We start from the raw sequence: 14,009 nt of genomic DNA on the forward strand, positions 1-14,009 counted from the left end.
TGCTGCATTGATTGGGAAAATGCTTTGGTGAAGTTGTATATTGAAAATTCTCCTTTCAGTGGAGCTTTTTGAAGTGAACTCCATCTCAATAAGCACGCTCTTTAACCAGAGACATTTTTGTAGGCTCAAGGGAGAATCTATGGAAAACTTAAAGAAGAAAATTTCTTTGGACCTAAAGAAGAAGTGAAACTTGAGGCTCATATAAAAGTGCCATCCTATGCTGCTGGTAGAGTTATTGGTAAAGGAGGCAAAACAGTAAGTAGCCAATATAAAACTTACAATGTTATTTTGTTACGTTTCATAATTCAGTGTATGTTAAAGGTTCAGACACTTAGCTAACTAGTTAATAGCTAACCCTTTCAAGTTTCATTGAAGCTGATGCTGTTTTCTCAACTATGCTTGTTAAACTTTTTATTGCCTCAAGACAAACCAATCTCAGACTTTTTAGAAGCACATAATTCTGATTTAACCAGTTAATCATAGTCAGATCTATAGGTCATATTAGAAATACAGTTCTTCCACTTAAAATTAAAACATAGCCATTAAGACCTACTTCTTTGAACTGTACCTTATGCTAGATTTTGGAATAAGAAAATAGAAAATAATCCACTGATCTCATTTGGTTTAAATCAAATCCAATGTGTACACAAGTGATGGCTTTGGACCAAATGGAGTCAAAGCATAATTTCTAAATTAGTGGTAGAAAACCATAATGTGTTCAAAACTCAATGTCAGAAAACAGCAATGACCAATGACCAGTAGGTAATTTGCTTTGTCTAACAGCATCTCCTCAGCTCAGTTCTTTTTATGCAAAGATGCTGGTATTCCTGTGTTTTCATATGTCTGTGAATGAGGAGATGGATACTGGCGAAGAAATGGCATCAGTCTTGGGTGTTCTTTGACATTTTTTTCTTCCATACATTGTATGAGTTCTCTGACCTTAAACTTGTAAAATCAACTGCACTGTGGCATGTAATCTGCTTTTTATAAGCAGGATAGTTAATGTCTTCTGTGTGTTTTATTTAGACTTCACAGCACTTCTAGAAGCATAGAGAATTCGGTGCTAATTTATCTTAGAGAAAGGAGGCTCAGTTTGCAAAGTATGCTGCTGCACAAAGATGCTTTCTGTAGTGGGTTTCCTTTTTTGGACAGGATGTTTCTAAGGTCAGCAGCATCTTTGAGGCGTGGATGTTGTGGAGTTATTTGTTTGTCTAAGATTTTTTAACAGCTCTTTATTTACAGGTAAATGAGCTTCAAAACTTGACAAGTGCAGAAGTTGTAGTCCCTCGTGACCAGACACCTGATGAAAATGACCAGGTGGTTGTGAAAATAACTGGTCACTTCTATGCATGCCAGGTAGGAGGACTGCAGTGAAGTTCTACATTGCCTTGATGTTTCTATGGACTGTCTTCTCCATCTATGTGTGTACAGATAAAAGACATGCAGCCTGTAGGAAGCACTGCTTGCCAGGCTTGTCTAATTGTCTTGCTGTAATGAGAGAGATTTATAGCAGTGTTGCATTTATACATATGTACAACAATCTTCTTTGCAAGTCTCTGTTGCTATGTTTAGGTGCAGGCAGTTACAACTTCCGAAGCAAAAGAAAACCCAAGTTGTTGTAATTGGACTGAAATGCTGATGAAAGAAGGATGTAAGCTTTCTCATGATACCTGGCAAGGAATGCAATTTGTCCATATTTCCCAATCTGTCAATTTAATGTCATAGAAAAGGATCACAAGATTCCTTCCCTTGCCTCACTGATTCCTTTGTTAGGTTGCTGCAGGTGATTCACAGCTCAGAAACCAGGAGGGCTACTAAATTCTGTGAGATGTAACCTCCTGAGATCTCTCACGCAAAAAACAGCTTCGCTAGAGCAGACTGTTCTTATAGCAAGTACCTCCAGGGGAATAAAATGAAGTTAGTCTGGAACTTCAGTTAGTCTTGTTGGTAGTCATATTCCTGTGCTTTCTATATTACGCGTGGTAAACCCGAAGATGGAGAAAGTAGAAAAGTTTAAAACTTGTGCACTACAACTAAAAAAGATTATATGATGAGTAATCGGTAATGAGTAATCAGTTCTAGGAACTTGGTTAGTCCAGGTTTTTGGTGTCCCAGTAGCATCTCTAGGGTCTGTTGTGAACTGCAGTAACTTCATGCCATCATCATGGGTTGTTTCTTCTTTATTTCCTTCAGCTTGCTCAGAGAAAAATTCAGGAAATACTGGCTCAGGTAAGAAGGCAGCAGCAACAGCAAAAAACATTGCAAAGTGGACAGCCTCAGCCAAGACGAAAATAAAGGTTTAGGAAATGGCCCATCAGAGACAGATGCCAGACCAAAGACAGACTGTGCAACAGAGAGACGGGTGGTGAGCACCTGTTGAAGTTATATGCAGAAGATCCACCAAGCCAATCACCTGTTCGAGGACCAGGCAACCGCTGAACGCTGTCTCTGAGAATGTATTCTTTAGGCTCTCTCAAACTTTTGAAACCCAGCTTTAAAATAAGGACCCCTTCACTTCCCTTTTGTTCTATTCTCACAATTTAACATAAACTCGTTAGTCTTTTTTATTGTTCTTATTATTCCCCAACAATTTTAGAACTTGGTTTAATGAAGCTTTCTCTTCTGAGTTCACTGGTTTAAAAACAAAAAAAAAAAAAAAAAGAAAAAAGAAAAAAGGAAAAAAAGAAAAGGCATTGCTCTTATAGGTCCAGCGGTAAAAGAAGAAACACATTAGGAGGGTGGGATTGTGGGTGGGCTAGGGTTAGAGCAAGGGTATCGACAGGAGTTTAAGTGTTAGTCCCAATGTTGAAACAAGTGGCATTTTTTAAAAAGAATTTGGTTGCATTTTTACATAACACTGCCATGAATAACCTAAGGGAAGTGTTGAATGGTGTTGGCCAGGGCATAAAAAGATAAATATGCATTTTACTAAACTACCTCAGGCATTTAGTACCTCAATGAGAAATTGTTCCTTTTTTGCTTTTTTTTTTTGGTATTTTGTATACTTTATAAAGCTAATAGTTCTTGAGCATTTTATTTTTTTAAAAAAAATTAAAATTTGATCAGCCACCAGCCAGGAGTACTACGGACTTATCGGGGGAAAAATATAGCAGAGCACTTCTAGCTGCTGGCTGATGGGAGTAAGGTGGGTAAAAAAAACACGGCCTCAGATTTTCTGAGGGCTTCAACACCATCATTTGTTTAAAAAAAAAATTCAGTGAATGTTCAAAAGATAGTGAATGATGCCAACATTCTGATAGCAGCAATGCCGTTTAGTTTTCTTTTAAGATGGGATGAAAAAGTTTGTGACGGTACTTTTTTGGGAACAGGACAAGGAAGTGATGGCAAGAGGCTGGGGTTGGGGGAAAAATTTAGAAGGATGCAAGAGGCTGAATTTTTTTTTTGTGCTACTTGATTGAATGCATGAACCCTTTGTGCCTTTGACCATCACTACCTAATAATGCTACATTTAACCATTTGCAGCCCATTTGGACTTTGCCATTTTGTTCAAAGAGCAAGCTTCATCTTCAGTTTGATAGAACACTCGATCTGCCAGGGCGTTTTGGAGGCCGCGAGGGTCTCTGCTGTCTGCAGATCACATCATACTGCTTTCAGTTACCACGATGGGGGAAGGTCAAACAGTGTTTGATCACGTTGAAAGATAACGAAGGCTAAGTTTACATATCCAGCCGCTGTTATGGGCCACACTAAGCCACTTTGAAGGTTTTAAAACTATTACAAGAAAAAAAAAAACAAACCAACAACCTCTCTAGCCTGGCTTATAATAGATGCAGCAGGATTTATGCACGTTCTGCAACCAACCATTAGAGAAAAAAATGTCAAAAGGCAGGGATAACAGGAAAGTTACCAAATTTTTTAATTTCAGAATGTAATTTGAATGCTGATTGTGGTAATAGTGACACATTCAAGTTTCTACAATAAACTTCAGTCTACCTCAGTTTAAAAAAAAAATGTGGCAACACATGGTGCATAAAGACTGCTGTGTGTGTGTGTGTGCGCGTGCGCGCCTGTATGTGTGTGGTCGACAGAGCCATGCTATTACCTCTGAACCTTTTTTTGTGATGTTTTTTGTGCATGAGATGATCAGAATCACCATGCTGCACTGATTTGAGGGGCACAACGAGCAAAAACATTTGTTTCATCATTTTGTTATCTACCTCTTAGGTTCATGTTGAAATAGAGGCATTACTACATAGACTAGATAATTTTCCCAAAGATCATTGTTGTACAGATTAGATAATTTTGAAAATGGTCTGAAGTGTTTTTCCTGCATCTCTTCTTTACTAATTGGTTTAAAAACCACAAACTTATGTTGTAGTTTTAGCAAAGAAAAATGAGTTTCTTTTCCTTTTTTGACAGTGACCTTCATTCTAGCCTTTAGGATAATTTTTTTTTTCTTACAATGAATTTAAAATTACTGAAGTATGAAAAGTCATAGCATTTTAATTTTTGTCGAGGCTTAAGTCAGTCTGATGTTCCTTTCCTAATATTTGAGAAGGATTTGACTTCATTATTTTCCATAAAAATTATTTACAAATAGGCGCTGCATTTACATCTACTGATTTAATTACTGTCATATCTCTTAAATTTCTAGACTTAGTATGATAAATCATGTTTTATTTTCAATTGAGACTTGGTAATTTGGAGTATTTGGGAATAGCTAGAAAGTAAATACTGTAAATGATTTCAATATCCACAAAGTATGGATCATTTTTCATCTGTAATGTGCCCCCCAATGCAGCTCCACTTGCCAGATGCCTCTGAATGGAATAAAGAGTTTAACTCCTATCATCAGATACAGTTGTGTGTTGTTTTTTTAAACTAATGAGGCATAATGACTGACTGCTCTAAGTATTTACTGTGCTTTGATCGAGTTGTTTTTCTGTCTGTAGTAAGAACTGAGCAAGGCTGAACAGTCACCCGCAGGCATTCCACAGCTGCGAGGGCATCCAGCAGCCAAGCTATGATGTTCACGCTTTCCAGTACAAGTAGTGACTTCTGTGGCTTCCAGTTCACCTTTTCGTTTTCATACAACAGCACTATGGTTTGTAGTACCACCTTTAGTTCAGTTTGTCTCGTGCAGATAACTTAGTGTGGTTTGCTCTGGAAGGAACATGTGCACAGCAGTTGTGACCCAATGCAAACCCAAAGGGAGCTTTTAACAAGTTTCAAGTGAGATCCGAGTTGTGGTATAAACTTTCTTTTTTCAGCTGCTTTTTACCCAGTCTTTACTTTGATGCTTTGTGTGTGGTGCAGCTGGGCAATGAGCGTGGCCCCAGGAGCCTGGATTGCTCATTAGGGAGTAAAAATGGCACCTTGTATCCCTCCTGGTTCCACCTCCTCTGTCCCATACACACCCATTGTCAGGAAGGTGGTGCCCTCAGTTAGATCTCAAGAGGTGGTTTTTTCTCTTGATTTAGATCCCTTTTAATGTTGTTTGAAATGAGATATTTCATTGTGAATGCTCCGAGGTGAGAGGGAGGTGTTGGGGAATGAGGAAGTGTTCACAAATAACTCTATCTTTTAAAGTGGAGTGGAAAACCAGGCTTCTTTTCCAATCTCTTGCATCTTCCCACTTGTCTTCACAGCTCATTTACTGAGACCAATCAGCAGAAAGAGAGAACTGAAGAAATGATGTCTGCAAAAACACTGTATGGTACTGCATTTTACAGGGAAATTGGGCTCATCTTTCCCTTGAGCTCACTTCTCAGACCTGGCATCCCTGCCCTTTGAGCAACATAAATTAAGCTTCCCTCCTTAATGCTGGTGCACTGGCCATCATTAAACCTCTGACTTTTTAATCATTTGCTTAATCATGATGCTTTTATTTGCTTCTAACCTTACGAAGCTTTTACTCTTGAGCTGCAATTTCAAAGGCATGCGCTCTTTATGTTAGTTTCCGTCAAGTGAAGCATGTATGCTGTGCAGTACAAGCAGAGCAACGTGGTGCTTGAGCATGGGGTTTCAAAATGAATGTGAGAAATCAGTGGAGTAAGCACTCAAGCTGGGTAAGCTGGGCTGTAACAGCTGCTAGCTCAATTGATGGATGTAGACACTGCCTGATAACTAAGTTACTTAAATGCAGTGCAGGAAATTTTGTGATGTGGTGACCAAAGTTTGATATTGCTGTCTACCATTGTCAAGGGATCCTGAGCACACCTTTGCAGAAGACTGATCAGTGCATCTGTCTCGCTGGACAAACTACAGAGGGGCCTTTTTATTTTACACAAGAGTCTCACGTTATCCATGGAGGAGAAACATTCCCATGTGTTCTTCCCAAAGGGATTTAGTGTTGCACAGCAGTGACCAGCCAGACTTTGTTAATTCCAAGGATTCAAGAGTCAGACCAAAGGCTCTGTGAGTCACATAGGGTGATACTGATATGATGACAGATTACGTTAAATGAGAGGTGAAGAAGTTTTCTTCCTGAGCTGGAATTTCTGATTAATAGCAATCAGTGGATTTTTCAGCCAACTTCTTTTCACAATGTGCCTTAACAGTGAATTCTTTTTTTTAATGCATCTTAGTGTTTTTGTCTCATACTTTTCTTAGTATCATTCATTGCTAATGGTAAGAGTCCTAGACTTCACATGACAGCTGTTCCCTATCACTTCCTGTTCTTTTCTAGGCTCTCATTACTGTTCTTTTGTTACTAAATGTTAAAGTATGGTGAGTGCATACAATAGGGTAATGTGTGCTGAGTCTGCCTCTATTCAGCTGGCTGTACATCTCCAGCACGAAAGGCTTTCGGGAGCGATCTGAAGCTACTTTATGCATCTCTCCTGGGAAAAAATGCCTGATTTTGAAGCCACCACAATGTGTAAGAAAGCCCATGTTCCTCTAGGTGAATTTCTTGTTGCTAAGGATCAGGAAGCATTTTGCAAATTGTTTTTTGCAGACACGTTTACCACTAACACTTTAATTTTGTGGACAGATTTAGTGTTACCTCCATTCATTAACTATATTTATTATTAAAGTTCCTTGTTCAATTTGCATAACTATCTGCTGCCTTCTATCAAAGAGCAGGTGAGTTCACAGAAGTTACTCCTAAAATAAGAGGGCAGACTCAGCATGATAAATGACCCAGATTGGAATAGAGCAAATTATATTCTTTGTTTACAAACCAACCAAAATCCAGATGCAAAGCAAGCTTCTCCAGAAGAAAGAGATCCTAATCTAGCAATGAAAGCATTGTTCCGTAATGAGAAAACAAGACTTGTTACCATCCTGAAGCTCATGTAGCTGGATTTTAGCAGTTGCTGACCAAGAACAGTGTGCAATGATACAGATATCATTGTGTGATGCCTGTAGTCATCACTGTAGTCAAAATGATGAACTATCTGTCCAACAGCAAGTTATGCTAAGTAACAAATGGCTTCCTCTAGGACTATTTTCACCCACCTCAAAAGGTCTGAAGGCTTACACTGCCACAGCATGTTCCTTAGCGTCCTCTTCCAGGAACCAGGTGAGAGGAAAACTTCTGAGAGGCTGGCTGTGCACTTACAATAAGCTGAATGTTTTAACATGAAGGCAAGGAATTGAAGTTCTTCAGTTGTGTTTTTATTACTATTATTAAAAACAGATTGGCCTTGGCTGAAGAACTGACTTACTATTCTGTTAATTCAAGACACATTTGTTACTGCTACTCTTGGCTTTTATGAGTTCAGCAACACCACTGTTTTCTCTCTTCCTTCAGCTCGGCACATCATTTGCTTCACCTCAACCAAAAGCAACTGACTTCACAAGAAGCCTCACTTAAACTTTACTACTTAATGTAATTTTACTGTACAGCACTCAAGCCATTTTGCAGGAAAGGTACTTCAGCATGCACTGCCACCACAGGCAGGCCTTTCAAAGATGCTAGAAAAACAGCCCTTGCAGAGACTGTGCCTGAGTTTTGGGGGTAAGTAGCTTAAATGGTTGTCTTTTCCTACTGTCCTCACTGCAAATTCCATTGAGACATCTTCTTCCAGGAAGGTCCCCTATGATACTGTCCCTTTACGACACTCCGGCAGCTCTTTTGATACACTGGTTTATGCTGATCATGGTAGTGATGGCCAAGTTGCTGTGCCTCCTGTGTCTGCTGAGGCAACTCATGTCTCCTAGTCAGGCACCTCAGCAGCTACATTAAGTTCTTGTCGTAAGTTGATCACTGCTGTTCAGAAGTCAGTCCTATTATAAAGTCTTCTGGCAGTAACTGTGGAGTCATCTGTGCTAACTGGTCGTCATAGGAACCTAGAGTCCACAGCTTCTCCAGTTCATAAGTCTCTCGTGTCTCTGGCAGCATGAAGTGTACCACTATGCTTCCTGCACAGAAGAAAAAAGCACAGTAAATAAGCAGTGAGAGTCCTTTGCAGCATAGTTCAGGGCAATGAATCAGGTTAAGTCTGAAACTGCTCAAAAACCATGATAGGGTGGGGTAGGAATGTTTATTTTAGTGATCTATCAACAGTGAAACACAGTAGCCCTTTTTGTTAGTGACCTGTAAAGCTCTACCACACTTCCAGCTTCACAGAGTCTAAGTACTCCATCCTCATTCTGGCTCCATATAACAGGTCAGCTGATGGGGGAGGTCTCTTCCTCGATCACTGATTCCAGCTCTTGAACAGAGAGGAACTGGTCATTCCTTATGCAGAATGCAAGAACGCAGCCAGCAGAAGGACAGTGCTCTCGTTTAAAGCAGATCACAGAACTCCAGATCAAAGTTGTCCTCCTTCTGTCCCCAAGAAATTGTAAGCCAGAACTTTTACTTAAATGAACTCCTTCCCCAAAGCTACACATGAACCTTCAGCTTCCCTTTGTTATCAACAATGTACAGCTGTAGCCAATTAGTTTTCTTCAGGTTTCCCATGCTTCTTAGCTTTGTTCATATTTTTTAACATAAAACAGCAGAGCTCAAACTTTGACAAAGCCTCACCCTTTTACTGCAATAAGCGTTTTCTTACAGGGTTTCATTCTGTTAAAACAATAGCAAAAAAGAAAAGCTCATTCAAGTGTACTTCTAATATGTTTTCTCTGGTTATACCCTTCAGTTTCAATTACTTCTCAGTTTATAATTATCAAACATCATCAACAGTAATGTAACCAAAGCTGAACGCCACTGGCTGCAGTGCTTTCTCACCCGTACTCTCTTAAGCCAAGATACAGAGGGTGAGATTATAGAGATGGCGGTGAAGCTGCAATGCCACTCTGAGGGTAAAGCCTTGAACGTTGGTGTGGAAAGTTCCACACTCAGGAACAAAATACTGAATTCAATTTCTTTAGGGCTGTGGCTTTATCTGGTGTCATAGGATGACAGACAGTGGCAGTCTGTTCAACGGTTCACGACTCAGGCAGCATACCAAGAGCCCCTGCTTGCCCAAATGGTCATTCTACACTTGAGGAAACGTACTGAAGCAGCTGTTCTCTTCAGCAGTTCCATGCTCAACTTTCATTAAGACTGTTTCAGCTACTGAAGAGTAGCTTCTGCTTTCTTCTCACTGCTGTGATATTTAGTGGAAGGTAACTTAGTAGCTCCATGGGGCACATCAACAACTGGAATTGTAAAATAGCAGAGTACTGATAACTGTTCACAACAGTTGGCAACCAGGGCAACCAGGGCTCACTGTAATGCTTCCTTCCTTAAAGAGCTCGTGCAGAATGTCATACAGGTCACATTCACAAATACGTACCAAAATCAATGCACAGCCAGTCATCTGTTTCTTTCCCTTCAATCCGAGTGTGAGGATCACTTTCTTCCTTCTGATGTTTGTACTGAGAGAGAAGCAACAGCAGAAAATGAAATATTTCACATTCATTTAAACACACTCAGACCTGGCAGCTAAACTTGACTTTATCAAGCTGTGTAGAGTTGTTTTAAATCAGAAATGCAATAGGTAGACAATAATGGTGGTTTTGAGGGCTGCACAGATATATACAGCTGCAGCTCTGGAAAATAAGTACAGATCTCTCAGTGAGATTTGCCATCAGACCTGGAGTTCCAATGTCCAAAGCTCCCAAGCAGTTACCCATGAGGTTTGTGTCCATTTCTTCCTCAAGATGAATACTAAGCTGTTACTTAGCAATGAAGTAGCCTTGCAGGTAGATTCCCTAGCACTAGCTATGGGGAATCTTAACTATCACCAGCATCAGGTTTTGCCTCCTTTCACGTATCTTTTGTTTTGTTTTATGCTGGCAGAAACGGAGATGCCCAATGGAACAGAGAGAGGGAGAGAAAACGAGTTTGATCCTGCACCACAGAAAAGGCAAAGAAGTCTCCTGCCTCAGGAGCATGCTCTGAGCACTTGTTGCATAGTGGGGAAAACATGATCAGCATTCAGGTTTACAAGTTATGAATTACTAGGACAAAGAGGAGAGGGCAGCTCACAGCAGGACTGCAGAAGCTATGGGGGCAAGGCAGGGAATTTCCTATGCAACACAGCAGCTCTTGCAGACACTGACTGGAGAGGATCCAGTCTTCCTACCGGCAACACCAACAATCTAAGCATCTCCCAGAGCTGGAGAAATTTCACAACTGGAGGTTTAAGTACAGTTTGTTTATATATCAAGCATAAATTAAAAACAAACAAACAACAACCTACAATATTGAAATTGATGAATCTTCACTGCTCCTTAATCAGTTTTACCTTATCTCTAGTTCATGGATCTTATCTAAAACATGGAAACCTTTTTAAGCTGCAATTAAAACAAGGAAACTAAGAAAATATTTATTTCTGAACAAGGAAACAGTACAGGTGCACAGCAATAGCAGTCCCTTCTGCCTTGAAAATCAGATTATAAAATAAAACTGTAATAGTATGGCCAGTTAGGAAATGAATCCTACTTCAATATGAAATCAATTACTACCAACTGCAACTCTTTGTGGTTGTTCCATACAATGCTATCTACTGGACAATGGTACCAACTTGTAAAGAACAGAGTGGCCATAACTTAATTACAAGTTAATTACAGAAACTACATTTCTGTAAAGTAGCTTATGAGATATCCTTGAAAGAAGGTAACCAAAGACATGTAACTCAACATGGGAAGGCTGAGGCTGATCTCCACCACAGGTTTCCTTCAGCCCTATCTTTAAAGGCCGAACAAATTATAAAGACAAGCATTATGTTCTTCCTCTAACACAACACCAGACAGGAAGGAGTAAGCAGCAGTTGGGACTTTGCTGCTTACAAGCTGCTAGAAGAGTGGGAAGGCCTCATGTTACACACAGGCACATGTGCATTTCAGTGCCAGTAAATCATCCATTCCATAACACTGCAAGTATGGTAGTACTAAAGCTAGCCAGCTGCCCCCGCACCTGCTATGCTTAGGCTTTAGCTTCCTTTTTGCCCACAGAGCTTCCAATGCCAGGTATGCTCTGCCACTCTGAGTACTGAAAAGTAAAACCATCTTCCCCTTCTTCCCTCAAGTTTCATAGCTGAAACCAACAGGACTCAAAGAAAAATGAATGAAGAGCTAGGAGAAATACAGGGTCAGGAAGTGAAAGAATGTATATTAAGGAGATGGCAAGCTGCAGGTTACGAGTAGAGAAAGGTGAACAAGACGGGGGCAAGTTGTACTTTTCACACCATGCTTTTAACAGTCAGGACAGCTCTTTTCTAGCCTCAAAGACTTGCCCTCCCAGAGTTAGGTCCTCATCACTAAGCTCTACATATATTCTTATTCTGACCTATGCTCCTGTACTGAAAAGCACACTCTGCCAAAGCCAAACTGCACAAGATTTCTATGAAGGATGGCTGCTGCTTCTCCTTCCCTTCTGCACATGCACAGCACAGTCAATAGAAGTTTGCTTTAGTAAGCCTAGGAGAGGATCCTTTGCCTCATAGTATGCAGTCTTTCTACTGGTCTCACAGTGTATTTGAAAACCTGCAGATCGGATGGATTAGGGTTTGAGAACAGTCAGATTAGGCTATTTTGAGGGAGTGGGAATAGCTATGAAGCACGTTGAACTGAAGACACAAACAGACACAGTTTGTCAGTACCATTTCTTATTGCCAATAAACTCTCACTGCAGCCACCAACCTGTGCTACTGTCATTGGTGCTCTGAATACAGAGGTATGTTATTAAAATATAATCTTTAAATGTTGAGCAGCACTACTAAAGAAGAAAACTACAGTCAGTTGCTGGATGCACTCAAAAATAAATGACACGAGGCTATGCAATTTTATCTTGCCCAGTGTATCTGTACAACAGTAAGCCCAGGGAAATTAATTTCACAGTTTAAATCTTCACCTAAAACTACTCCCACCGAGAGAATACAGTGGGAACTGTCTTACCATCTTCAGCATGTAATGTGCCATTGCATGGAGATGCCGTGTTGAAGATCCGCTCACAACTATAAAATAATTGCAGTACTTTATTTCTGGAGGTATTTGGATGACACAGATGTCCTTCGCATTCTCTTGCCTCAGCAGATTTACAACAAAGTCAATGCTGAACTTTGGAAGAGAAGAGTCTAGAACAGAAAACATAATAGCAGTAATGATAACTGCTTTCTTGCCGCTTCCAAGTTATCGAAGATGCAAAATAGCAGCGAACTAAATAAATTAAAGCCACTCATAGTGAAGTCTGGTTTGGTACTGGCAATCCAACATGAACAGCTGATTTTTAAAAGCTACGTTTTAAAATCATCCAAGTTGAGTACTAAAGCTCTCTTCTGGTAAATAATGCTCTCTAGATGCATGGAGCAGTTGGCAAATGTCAGAGTTTCCTTAAGGTAACTTCTTTATTTCTCACAAGCACATCTTAAAGTCGATACTATCATCAGATATTCGACAATTAAAATGAATAAAACTAAAATACTTCAGCAGACATTCACTTTGAACACATTAAGAATATTCCACAACAGTGCTTGGTCAACAGGCCCCAGCAGGCCCAGGATAACGTATGAGAAACCCAACTCTTAAGCAGAGAAAATGAATGCATTACAACAGAGCCAGTGCGACACTGTTCTTTTCCTGCTCTGCCACTGGGGATTATCCCAGCCTTTAAAGGAAAACACCTCTCACATCATCCAACCCAGCCACCAGCCCACCTAACGTCAGGCCATCACCTCTCATCTTGTTGCTGTTACCCGGGAGCAGAGGCCGGCCCTCGTCTCACTACCCCGTCCTTTCAGGGAGCTGCAGATTCGTTACCGTACCGCAGACAAAGCTGGAGATAAAGCCCGTGTTAAACGCCTCTCAAAGCGGCGGTGAGGAGCCCGGCACACGGGTGCCGCTCCCTTTGCTCACACCACCGCGTCAGGTCAGCTCCAAGCTGCCCTAAGCAGCAGATACCAGCCGTGCGTGTTTCAGCCCGCCGGCACCGCGCTGCGGTAGCACAGACCGAGCACTACCACAAAGCCGCGCTCCGCGTTCACCAATACAAAGACGGAGGCAAACAACGGAACGGCAGCTACGCGCAAGTACTGCCACGGATGGGGCCACGAAGCCGGCTCCGTATCCGCCCTCCTGGCTCTCGCCCCCGACGACACTCGATAACGGCCCGCACGCTGGCCCTACCTGCCGCCTACCTGCCGCCTGCCGCCGCTCCTCCGTCGCGGCCGCCGCTCCGCCGCCCCCCGCTCCCCTCACAGCTGCTCCCCTGCCCCCGCGCGGCGCCCCAACCACGGGCGCGGTGGAGCAGGACCGCAGCAGGCGGCCTCCCAGCAGCGCCCGCCACATTCCGACCGTCCCGCGTCCCGCCCACGGCCTGGCTGCCGTACAGCGACTGGCCGGCCTGCCGGCCGCCTCTCGCGCCTATTGGCTTATCTCGCCGTCGGTCTGCTTGCACAGTAGGGCGCGAGACGGCGCGTGCGTGGGGGCCCTTGTTGGTGAGGCGGAGTGTGGAGACCGTGCTGTAATGGCGGCCGGGCGGATCGTCCTGCTTCGTGCGGGCTGCGTGCCCCGCTGTGAGGGCGGGCTTGAGCTGAGCATCTGGCTTGCACAAAGGCACCAAGGCTAAGGCAGGTCCACCTGTGTTTTCTGCAGGTAGGCACTGATTTGGT

At 41.9% G+C, this 14,009-nt stretch overlaps 2 protein-coding genes and 1 long non-coding RNA gene across 10 annotated transcripts in view; 2 read left to right on the forward strand and 1 right to left on the reverse strand.

Annotated features, from left to right (window-relative positions):
* Window positions 1-2,718, forward strand: part of IGF2BP3 (insulin like growth factor 2 mRNA binding protein 3) — a 101,019-nt gene extending 98,301 nt beyond the window's left edge. Inside the window, exons 13-15 of the mRNA XM_042817320.1 lie at window positions 124-255; window positions 1,243-1,356; window positions 2,194-2,718. Of these exons, the coding sequence (XP_042673254.1) occupies window positions 124-255; window positions 1,243-1,356; window positions 2,194-2,295 (348 nt within the window). The 3' untranslated portion in view covers window positions 2,296-2,718. The remainder of the gene's footprint in view (window positions 1-123; window positions 256-1,242; window positions 1,357-2,193) is intronic.
* A 4,391-nt stretch (window positions 2,719-7,109) lies between these two features.
* On the reverse strand, window positions 7,110-13,686 carry MALSU1 (mitochondrial assembly of ribosomal large subunit 1). The gene is made up of 4 exons (XM_042816860.1): window positions 13,536-13,686; window positions 12,298-12,476; window positions 9,693-9,774; window positions 7,110-8,328 (listed from the first exon to the last, which is right to left on the reverse strand). The coding sequence occupies exons 1-4, from the start codon at window positions 13,684-13,686 to the stop codon at window positions 8,171-8,173; spliced, it is 570 nt and encodes a 189-aa protein (XP_042672794.1). The 3' UTR covers window positions 7,110-8,170.
* Window positions 13,687-13,841: 155 nt separating this feature from the next.
* LOC122159382 overlaps window positions 13,842-14,009 on the forward strand; it is a 31,089-nt gene continuing 30,921 nt past the window's right edge. For all 8 annotated transcript variants that reach the window (XR_006168466.1, XR_006168470.1, XR_006168464.1 and 5 more), the window contains exon 1: window positions 13,842-13,992. This is a non-coding gene — a long non-coding RNA (uncharacterized LOC122159382). The remainder of the gene's footprint in view (window positions 13,993-14,009) is intronic.

The sequence above is a fragment of the Centrocercus urophasianus genome, unplaced genomic scaffold, assembly GCF_019232065.1.
Source record: "Centrocercus urophasianus isolate 14NV4802_14NV808 unplaced genomic scaffold, USGS_Curo_1.0 seq_16, whole genome shotgun sequence".
Taxonomy (NCBI): Eukaryota; Metazoa; Chordata; class Aves; order Galliformes; family Phasianidae; genus Centrocercus; species Centrocercus urophasianus.

Excerpts from the sequence above, each read along its gene's own strand:
- MALSU1 (XM_042816860.1), bottom strand. The coding sequence starts at position 13,686 with ATGTGGCGGGCGCTGCTGGGAGGCCGCCTGCTGCGGTCCTGCTCCACC. Across the intron at positions 9,775-12,297 it reads CACATTACATGCTGAAGATG|TACAAACATCAGAAGGAAGA; the intron begins GTAAGACAGTTC and ends CTTCTCTCTCAG. Across the intron at positions 8,329-9,692 it reads CTGGCTGTGCATTGATTTTG|GAAGCATAGTGGTACACTTC; the intron begins GTACGTATTTGT and ends TCTTCTGTGCAG.